The sequence below is a fragment of the Arachis hypogaea genome, chromosome 13 (genome assembly GCF_003086295.3).
Source record: "Arachis hypogaea cultivar Tifrunner chromosome 13, arahy.Tifrunner.gnm2.J5K5, whole genome shotgun sequence".
Lineage (NCBI taxonomy): Eukaryota > Viridiplantae > Streptophyta > Magnoliopsida > Fabales > Fabaceae > Arachis > Arachis hypogaea.
The window spans coordinates 14,537,001-14,548,605 of record NC_092048.1 but is presented as its reverse complement, the minus strand read 5'-3'; the positions used below and the strand labels follow the sequence as shown (position 1 = coordinate 14,548,605).

The window sequence follows — 11,605 nt, the reverse complement described above, 5'->3', positions numbered from 1 at the left end:
AATGGAATCCTCCCCGGGACCTCTCCCAAAAGAGAGGTTTCTTCTCCCTTTTATAACTAATCCTAATAAATTTAAAATCTAATTATTAAAATTAAAAATAATATCTTTTCCTAGAATTCAAATTTGAATTTAAATAAAAAATTAACTAAATAATCAAGTCTTCAATTGATGGGTGGGGACCACTTGTTTTGTCCATTCTGCAGCTTCTAATCTGTGTTTTCTGGGCTGGAAACTGGGTCAAAACAGCCCAGAAATCGCCCCCAGTATTTTTCTGCATTTTCTGCACGTGGCGCATATCACGCGTACGCGTCAGTCACGCATACACGTCAATGGTCTTTTCTGTGAATCACGCGGACGCGTCGGTTATGCGCACGCGTGCTGAGCAAATCTTCAAATTACACATACGCGTCAGGTACGTGCACGCGTCGCCATGGATACCCCCAAATTCACGCGTACGCGTCAGTCACGCGTACGCGTCGCTCCTCGCTGCCATCTCCTTTGATTCTTGTGCTGCAGAAACTCCATCAAATTCTGCCAAATACTACCTAAAATAAATAAAATTGCAAAAGACTCAAAGTAGCATCCATATTGGCTAAAAAGATAATTAATTCCTTATTAAACTCAACAATTTTTAGATGCAAATTCACTAGGAAAAGATAGGAAAGATGCTCACGCATCAACGTGACAATGAACTATATGCACTTGACCATGGAATTTAAGGTGGGTGATCTCACGGTTAAGCTGCAGGGTGAGAGGCTATTCCAACCTGGGGCAGTGGGCAATCGGGCTTTGAAAAAATGGTATCAGCAGACGTCATTGCTTCCTTCTTGCACTTGTGAGTCATTGATCCCTCAACTACAAGGCCGCAAACTGAACAGGATGAATCTGTCTAGTTGCTGTTATTTGAATATCAAGAAATTTTCAAAGAACTAGAAACCTTGCCACCTCCAAGAGAAATTGAGCATCATATTCACTTGCAACCGGGGGCTGACCCAATCAATCTGCGACCCTATCGCTACCCACATTATCAGAAAGAAGAGATTGAGAGGCTGGTAGAGGAAATGTTGCAGTTTGGAGTAATCCGTGAAAGTCACAGTGCCTTCTCTAGTCCTGTGCTGCTTGTATGCAAGAAAGATGGCAGTTGACGGTTTTGCGTTGACTACCAAGCCCTTAATGTCATTACCATTAAATATAAGTTTTTCATTCCCACTATTGATGAAATTCTTAATGAACTATTTTGTGCTTCTTATTTCTCCAAAATTGACTTGCGTTCGAGTTACCACCAGATTCGAGTTCGGGATGAGGACATTCGAAAGACTGCTTTCCGTACGCACCTTGGCCATTACTAATTTGTGGTGATGCCTTTTGGTCTTACCAATGCCCCTTCGACATTTCAGGCAACCATGAATAAGGTGTTTCAGCCGTACCTTAGAAAATTTATTGCGGTGTTTTTTTATGACATACTTATTTACAACAAATCCAAGGAGGAACACATTGCACATTTAAGAACAGCACTGGCAGTTTGATAAACTCCAATTTTGTGGTTTATCTTGTGCTTAATTTGGGGGATTTTATCACTTTTTCTCATATTTATTCAATGAAATAACATGGTTTTTTAATTCTCCCTAAATTTGTGCTTAAGTGTGAAAACATGCTTTTTAGGCTTTAAAATAGCTAAATTTAACTCACTTTAATTCCATTCAATACCTTGATATGTTTGTTAAGTGATTTCAGGTTTAGAAGGCAAAGATTAGATTGAAGGAATGAAGAAAAAGCATGGAAAAATGGAGAACTCATGAAGAAATGAAAGAATCGCAAAGCTGTCAATCCTGCCTTCTTCGCACTCAATCGATCATAACTTGAGCTATAGATGTCCAAATGAGGCGGTTCTAGTTGCGTTGAAAAGTTAACATCCGGGGCTTCAAAATGATATAAAATTTTCCATAGTTTCCCGGTGTTTAGGGACGCGTACATGTGCATCACGCGCACGCGTTGTAGGATCAGCATGGGTCCATTTTAGCAACTCGTGGCCAGCGATTTCTAGCTCATTTTTGGGGTCCAATCCATCTTATTTCTGATGCTATTGAACCCAAGGATTGAAGGGGAAATGAACAAAGTATTCATAGTGGAGTTTTCATCATGTTTTAGGATAGAATTCTAGAGAGAGAGGCTCTCTCCTCTCTCTAGATTTAGGATAGAAATTAGGGTAAAGTTAGGTTAATCTCTCTCAAATTTCTCTTTCAATTCTTGTTTTGATTTCAATTCTCTTTATGTTTTAGTATTTTATTGTCTTAATCTTCTTAGTTTCTCTTGTTAATTTCTTATTTTGCTTTCTTTTATGTTGATGAACAATTGTTGGATCTTGATTTCTCCTAATGCAATTTTATGTTTTCATGTCTTCTTTTATGTCTATCTTCATTGCTATTGTTGATTTCTTGCTTATGTTAGTTATGAGTTTTGTTAATTCTTACATTTTGTGATGTTTACTTTCATTGCATTCTAGGTGTTTGATAAAATGCTTCTACTAGTTATTGAGTAGTTTTCTTGACTCTTGGCCTAGGCTAAGGAAATTGAGTGACCTTGAGTCATTAGGTCTCATTGAATTGGTGATTTGAGAACCCTTGGTGGTCAATTTGATAACCATTGATACTAGCCTACTATTAAGTCAATTAGTAGCTAGGTTAGAACCTATGAATTGATGTTGATCAAGCCATTTGAGATACTTCAAGCATAGAAGTAGACTTAATGAGCTTGGTTCCTCATAATTGTCAATATATGGTTTGTAGACAAGGATGGTGATCTCAATTACCTATGTCTAGCCAAGAGTTCTTTTCCTTCTTTTTATTAGTTCTTGTCATTTACTTTCTTGTCATTTATATTTTCTTGTCAATTACCAAATCAAACCCCCTTGCATCTTCATAGCCAATAATTGAGCACTTCATTGCAGTTCCTTGTGAGACGACCCGATGTTTAAATACTTCGGTTAATTCTTATTGGGGTTTGTACTTGTGACAACCAAAATTTTTTATGTGAGAATTGTTTGTTAGTTTGGAGCTATACTTACAACGAAGTTCTTATTTCTATAAGAGAAATTCTAGACCGACACGATAATTTTCTCATTAACACAGTCCGACAACAACATCAATTTGTGTCCAAACTCTCTAAGTGTACATTTTTCAATAAGAAGTTGAATATCTAAGCCATGTGGTGGGCAAGGAGGGAGTGCAGGTTGACAACTCCAAAATTAAGGCAATTGTTGAATGGCCCAAGCCAGTGAACTTGAAGCAGCTGCGCAGCTTTCTCGGGCTCACTGGGTACTATCGGAGGTTTGTCGCAAGGTACACGCAACTGGCTGCCCCCACTCACTGAACTTCTCAAGCGCCATAATTTTCATTGGGAGCATGCAGCGGAGGTTGCATTTGAGGAGTTAAAGTCAGCCCTTACTCGTAATCCAATATTGGCCTTACCCAATTTCAATCTGCCATTTATGGTTGAAACTGATACATCGGCCCAGGGATTGGTGTAGTGTTGTCCCAACAAGGGCATCCCCTTGCTTATTTTAGTAAGAAACTTAGTATCAAATTAACGGTGGCATCAGCTTATGTCAGGGAATTGTATGATATTACCCAAGCAGTGGCAAAGTGGTGGCATTACTTACTGGGGCGCCATTTTTGTATCAAGACAGATCACCAAGGCTTACGTGAATTAATGTCACAGGTGGTGTTGACCCCTGAACAGCAATTCTATCTGACCAAGCTTTTGGGATATGATTTTGAGGTCATATATCGTTCTGGCAAGACTAATAAGGCTGCCGATGCCTTGTCCAGACAGGGTGATGGGAATCCAGAGGTGCAATTCCAGGCATTCTCAACTATGCAATCCATATTACGGTCATTGCTCTTGCGCGCCACTGTAGAGGACTAAGAAACCCAATCAATGATAGCACAATATAACCAAGGGCCCCTCACCTCTGAATTCCTACTCCAAGAAAGGTTGCTAACTTACTGGGGCAAAATTTGGGTGCCAAATTTTGAGGGTTTGCGTAATCAGTTACTCAAGGAGTTCTATTCTACACTCATGGGGGACATCAAGAGGAACTCAAGACTTTTAAGGCCCTTGGTAGTGTTTTTTTTTTTTTGGCCTGGACTCCGTAGAGACATTCACAAACTGATTCAAAAATGTAAAACTTGTCAAACTACAAAATATGTGCATGCAAAGCAAGCTGGCCTCCTCAATCCCTTGCCGGTTCCTAAAGGGCCCTGGATGGAGCTCTCCATGGATTTCATAGTGCAATTGCCAAAATCAGCCGGGTACTCTGCGATAATGGTGGTGGTGGACTACTTTAGTAAAACAGCTCACTTTGAGCCGCTACGGGCGGGGTTCACCACTTCTTCAGTGGTCAAAATTTTCATTGCAGCTGTTATTAAACTCCATGGGTTTCCTTTGGTGATTGTCTCAGACAGGGATCCTATTTTTCTCAGTAAATTTTGGCGTAACCTGTTCGAGCATAGCGAAACACGCTTGCACTATAGCACTGCCTACCATCCACAGAGCGACGGTCAAACAGAAGTGACAAATCGTTCCCTGGAACAGTACCTTCGAGCATTTACCCATTCTCGGCCACAGTTATGGACGTCCTTTTTGCCTTGAGCTGAGTTTTGCTACAATGGATCGTTCCACTCTGCCACATTCAGATGACCCCACATGAGACACTCCACGGCTTTCCTATGAACCTGCTCCCTGGTTACATTCCTAGCACTTCTCCTGTGGTGGAAGTTGACTCCTTCTTGAGGACCCATGAAATTCTCAATGATGAATTGGGCTTCTATTTACACCAGGCTCGAAGCCGCATGAAGAAACAGGCAGATAAGTATCACCGCGATCAAGAATTCCGAGAAGGAGAGTGGGTTTTGTTGAAACTGAAGCCCTATCGGCAGATATCCCTCTTCCACAAGGAGCATCCAAAGCTGGGGAGACAGTTTTTTGGCCCGTATCAAGTGCAGCAGCGTGTGGGAAAGTTGGCGTACCGATTAGAGCTCCCTGCTAGCAGCACCATTCACCCTGTCTTCCATGTTTCTATGTTGAAGAAGTTCCATGGAGAGCCGCCAGCAGAGGTACCCGTCCTGGCAGGTGCACCCGCCGCTTTTCAGCCTCTCTCATCTGCGATCATTGCATGCCGCACGGTGATCAAGGAGGGACAACCAGTTGAACAAGTATTATTAGATTGGGAGGGGACATCGAGGGATGAAACCACTTGGGTGAATAAAGAGGAGTTGCAGAGGATGTTTTCTGATCTTGACCTTGAGGACAAGGTCATTGTTGGAGAGGGAATAGTTGATACAGTCACTATTCTAAGCCCATCTCAGCAGCTAAATCTAACAAGGGAAGAAGAGAGTAGTGACACCGACCCAATTGTTAGCAAAAGAGAACGAAAGATGCCATATTGGACTAGGAATTATGTAATGGGTAAATGAATGAGAGAGCATGGTAATAATAGACAAAGTTATTAGGATCTGATAGGAATTTAAGGAAAAGAAAAGGAGAGAGAAAGATAGGAACAATCTAGATAGTTAGTGAGTGGAGTCACCCCTGACTCAAAGAAGAGAGAATAAATTTCTGTTATTGTTTTTGGTTAATCAATTCTATTCTCATTTTATTTCAATTCTGTTGATGTTCATGTTCACAGACTTAATTGATAATTGTAAAATTGTATTCTCATTTTATTTCAATTCTGTTGATGTTCATGTTCACAGACTTAATTGATAATTGTAAAATTACATTGTGCTCTAACAGTTACAGAATCTACAATAAAAAGAATAGAAAAAAAAAATTGTGCAACCATGACTAGTTGGAATTACAGCCTAATAACTATACTCTATTTGCCAATTTTCTATTTATATATGTACACTTCTTTAACTAACTATCCAACTAATTAATTATCCTATAATCTAATCTTCAACTCGATTACCTAGTGTTAGTAGTGTAATTATGGTGAGTTTTTAGCCGATCGAATCGGATTTACCAATATCTCATACATGAATGAGATGTCTCTCTCTTCACATTAGATTCAAATTAAAAAATCAATAATTACAAGAAAAATGTGAAGTGACCAATATTTTCGACATTAATTGATTATCTAATTTTAAGTTAAAAGTTTTGACTGCTAGAATTTCCTAATTATAATACCGACCAAGCTAGAAAACGGTACATGTTTGAATAAATTGGCGTCATCTGAAATTCTTATTTAAATTTTCTTGAGTACTTGCTTAATTCAGCGGTGGCTAATTTTGAATGGAGAATAAAGTAAAAGTGGATAGAATGTCTATTCATCCATTCATTAGTTTTCTGTATAAAAAATGATTACATACCACATTTTGACAACACACATGCCATACCTGTATTGATACTCACAATACTACAGCTAGAACATTATTCCATACTCATCGTAGGTGTTACATTATATATACTCTTTTGCTCAGATATTTTTAGGCCCTATATCCCTATTTATGAAAATCTCAAATATTCAAGGGCAAGAATGTCTTTTGGGAAGGAATAAAAGGTGTATAGGAGAAGGAAGAGCAATAGAAAGAGAATGGGTTGTCCGGGAATGGAGTAAGAGAAGAACATCCATGATGGGAATGAGATATGGGGATATCAGCTGTGGGGCCCTTTTTGTATTATAGAAGCCGCATCCCCATTGCTTTCATTGCCACATCACTCACCATTCATCATTCATCATTTATCAATCCCACTTTCTAAGGTCAACTCATCTTTCAACCTTTTCGCATTATTTATCTCCATTCAATTTTTATATATAATTTAGTTTGATAAGTGCTACAAAATTATTAGATTATATTATTTTTTGTTATTAATTAATTATTAATATTTAAAATTATATTATTAAATTATTAGACTAAATAAATTAAGTTAATAGTTAAATAATGACAAAAAAATAATTAATTCTGATGATTTTTTAACAATTTTATTTAATTTAGTTCATTTTTAAATGTTTTTATTAAATAAAAATTATTTTTTTTTATTAATTAAATAAATTTTAACTTTTTATTCATTATTTTTATATTAATTACTCAAATTTAAGATTTACAATGAATTTAAAATTTAAAATTTAAGATATAGAGTTTAAAATGAGTAGTGCTACACATTTAAGTCTTTTTATAAACCAAATCCAACCAAGTTAAATAATAAAATTTAAAATAATGTTATCTATAATTAATTTTTGTTGATGTTAAACCAACTTAGTTGGACTTAATTAACAAAAACACTTGGACATATAACATTATTTATTTAGAATTTAGATTTTAAAGATTTAAAATTTACACTTTAGAATTTAAAAAATATTATATTTTTATTTTTTTTTAAAATGTATTAGTATTTGTCTTTATTTTTTATACAAGTTTAAATAATTTTACAAAATTATTCTATCGCATCATTTTCTAATGACCATTTATAGGATATTTATAAAAAAAATTAATTATTTTTATTAATGTAGCAATTTATAATTAAATGTATATAATATAGAATTTATTGACATTCCACTTTAAATTAAATTAAATATATTGCAGATGTAGACAAATTATTATTTTAAACCCTATTATTCAGATTAAATTTTAATTTTATTTATAGTATTTGAAATGTCATATTTTTATTAAAAAATTAAGGTTTTTTTTATAACTCGACACAGTAATAAACAAGGTTTTTTTTTATATTTAAATTAAATAAATATAGTATTTACGAAAATGAATAAATAATGAGGTAATTGCAAAAATGTATTTTGGAACATATCTCAAATGTTAACAGAATAACCACATTATGGGTGTATCTTGAATGCTGTGACTTCGTACTGTGATTGGGTCACGGTGAATTACATCAGCATATGTATATATAACGGATGCATTCATAATGTGACTCCTCGTGACCCTATCACAACATCCAAAATACGTTCATGGTGTGATTACCCTCTCAGCATTCGAGATATGTTCCAGAATACATTTTCACAATTATTTCACCGCTTATTCATTTTCGTAAATGTTATATTTATTTAATTTAAATAAAAAAAATTCGATAAATAACTAGTGGATTAATCAAGAAAACATAAAAATAAATATCAATGGTGAATTATAAAAATATGTTCAAAGAACATACATGTAGCGAGATTCACATATTATATTATATAGAATAATGTAGCTGCAAATAATATCCGATCCATACTTCGTAAAATACCCCGTTATATAGCCCAACCTACTTTTCCCCACAAAATTGAAGCCTCTTGTACAAATCGCAAGTATCATTGCATGTCTAGTACTTTAAATTTCACATATTTATATTGTCCTACAACTTACTAGTATTTTCTTGCCACAAAGAAAACGCACAATAATTTGGTTATTAAAGGAGGAAAAATGGAAAACACTTACCTTAACAATTAGGTTGTGAGCAATAAGCTTGTAATTATAATTATTAGGAGCTGCCCGTGCCCAACTCCGACAATATTTTGCACGTGTTGTTGAAAAACAAAAAAGATTAAAAAAAAAAAAACAGAGCAAGGTGTGTGGAAGGTGGAAGGAGGAGGATAAATAACCTAATTTCCAAACAAGTAGGAGAAGACGGACCACACTAAGGGCCCACCAAGATGAGTGGGCTCCCACAAAACTGAGCCCAACTTGCAATTCTAATGATGTTGGGTAGCCCACGCCGGACAGCGAGCCGCTACATTCACTTCTCAGCCAATTGGGTCCCACATTGGCAGTGCCTTACAGCCTTAGTGGCTACTGGCTTACTGCAGTTTCATTCTAGCCGGCTAGCTTCACAAGCTTAGCCTGTCAGTAAATGGCTTCTGAACTGGGCCCAGCTATATCCTATTAAAATTTATAAAGGGTATATATTTCGAGCTCATTTACACTCTATGTATTATAATTATTTGGTACTAATAAAAAGTATGAAAATATCTAATCCCTAAAAACTTTTAGAAAGTTACTAAAAGTTTAGGAGTTAGGAGCTTAATAATACAAGTTTGGTACTACAATCATTAAAATACTTTTTGTTTTTCATTTATAGGGGTAAAAGTTACGGTATTTGTATATATAAAGGGAACGGGAGAGGAATTAGGTAATGCACACTAATTTTTTTAATTATAATATAAAGTATTTTATCATTTTAACAAATTTCATATTATTATATTTATACATATTGTTCTTGCCTTGTTGTAGCCGAATTATAGGTCGTCCCCGAGTAAGAGGAGGCCGAGCTTATCTTCAAATAGCACCACTCCACCGTTCAGCAAGTTAACCGAGAATAAAAAAGGGGGAAGTACCTGCAAAAAGTACTCCGACGCTCAAGTCAGTTTTGAGGAATTTTATGAAGAAGTCTCTTTAGTTCAGAATGATCTACCTTTACCATTCTCTGTCGATTGCCTTTATAACCGAGGTGTTATAACGGTAATATTCTTTACTTTGCCGTTTCTGATATAACCGATCAGAAGGTCATTCATTGCCATAAATTCGGCATTATTGATATGTCAGTTACAAAGGTATTAGCCGAGTTATAACTCGTAACCGATGTATAACGGCCGTATCACAGCCCCCAAGCTTAGCTTGGGTTTAGATAAGGCAGGTTGAGCTTTTGAATTTTGAGTCGACCGAGTTATAGCTCGGCGTAAGGAGCCCCCAGGTCAAACTGTCGAATCAAACGGGGCGTATTTAATGCAGTATGGGAAAAGTTACTTTAATGATGCAGTGTGTCTTTTCAATGAAAGTGCAAGTTCCAAAGTTATTCTTAGGCCGTTAAAAGTGGGTTTTAATGAAGGGTTAGGATTTTAGCTTGGAATTGGAAACGTTTTCTTAAATCAGTGGCTAAAAAGTATTTTTGAGTTACGTTTGTGTGATGATCCAACTGCTCTGGTTCATTTGTTTTTGCAAGGGGTTTAAACAATGAGCCAAAGAGGTTAGTAATGTTACCTTCCTATTCTTCTTGCTTCTGTTGTTTTTCTTTCGTCTGAGAGAGAAGAAATGAGTGATAAGAAAGTAAAGGGTTTGCCTAAGGTAGAAGACGACGGATCCTATGGCTGGGTGAATGAAGATGTGAAAATTAGGGCCTCTCTGTTTTTTGATGAAGAAAGTGTTAAAGGAATTAATTTGGAAAGGATAACAAGGCCTGGTTTTCACATCGAGTTGATCTCATGTAACCGTATGGATCGGGTTTATCATCGAAAAAAAGATTTTAAAAATTTTTTCATGTATAGCTGTGTCCTTGAGGAGTTGTTTGTGAAACTGCCTTTTACAAAGTTCGAATGTAACGTATTAAAGCAAATGAACTGTGCGCCGTCTCAGGTTCATCCTAATGGATGGGCTTTCATGAAGTGTTTTGCGGTTTTGATGGAATTCTTAGGGATTGAGCCTGATGTAGAGTTGTTTTTCTCACTTTTTCAAGCAAAAGGCGTTTAGAAAGGCCTCTGGGTGAATCTAAATAGTACACCTGGATTTTCTATATTTAAATTGTACAAATCCTCTTTCAAGGATTTTAAAGAAATGTTTTTCAAAGTGAGATCGGTAGAAGAGGAATTCCCGTTTTATTTAGACGAGAATCTTGGTGAGAAGTTTCCCCTGTATTGGTGTTGTCATCCTAACCATATTCTGGGTCCTGAGCTTATATCGCCTCGAAACGAATGTATTATAAACTTTTTGATGGAAATGGTGGATCGGGGTGGTTTGATATCAGTGTCAAACTTGTTACCTTGGGAGGAAAATAGGTCAGCTGTAGTCGAATATTTAGGTGAGGGCTTATTGAGTATCTAGTCTGTTTGAAATTCTAATTCTTATTTGCTAAGGTTTTGTTTTTTCTTTCTGTTTTTTAGGTGGGAGGTATCCTGGGGTTTTTGCATCGAGCATGAGAGCTCGTTTTAAGATGAAAAACTTTGAAGGGTCTTCCTCTAATCTAGAGAGAGTGGAAGGCGAGGTTAAGGTGAATCAACCGATTCCTAAGAAGAAAGGTATCGTGTTCAAGAAGAGAAAATCTGAGGTAATAAACCTGGAAGAAGGAGAGAAAGCGATTGGGCTTGATGAATTGACGAGTTTTACCGTTAAGCAAGAAAAGATCCATTCTTTTGAGCAGGAGGGTGATGGTTCGTCACTGTGGGACAAGAGTTTTCCTTTTAATGTCTTGGTAGACGAGGTTGTGCAGTCTGCTTCTGATGTTAGTCGTATTGATGAAGTCGGAGATCTTGGTATAGATCAATTTATGCAGGTTGGGTATATACTTTAATATCTTTGAAAGTTGGCCTTTTGTGTTATTCTATTTTCGAAGATTATCTGAAATTTTGATAATGGTTGTATAGGTGTTGGGCTTTCGTTTAGCCAGCATTGGTCGGAGTCAGGAGAAAAGGCATAGGAAGATGCTGCAAGTGTGTCTGAGAGCACCGAGTTAAAGGGTCAACTGGAAGCAAAAGATGTTATGCTTACCGAGCTTAAGAAAGAGTTATCCGCTGTGAAGGAGAAATTAAAGCTTGAAAAAGAAGAGCATGAGAGGGTGATTGAGTCATTAGGGAAAAAGGAAGGTGAATTAAGTACCATGAGTGAGAAAATGGTGGAGGTGA

At 36.5% G+C, this 11,605-nt stretch overlaps 1 protein-coding gene across 1 annotated transcript; it reads left to right on the top strand.

The window, feature by feature from the left end:
• The first annotated feature begins 4,694 nt into the window (after positions 1-4,694).
• On the top strand, positions 4,695-5,474 carry LOC140177455 (uncharacterized). The gene has a single exon (XM_072210564.1). It carries the CDS (start codon positions 4,695-4,697, stop codon positions 5,472-5,474), a length of 780 nt encoding a protein of 259 aa, XP_072066665.1.
• The last annotated feature ends 6,131 nt before the right edge of the window (positions 5,475-11,605 follow it).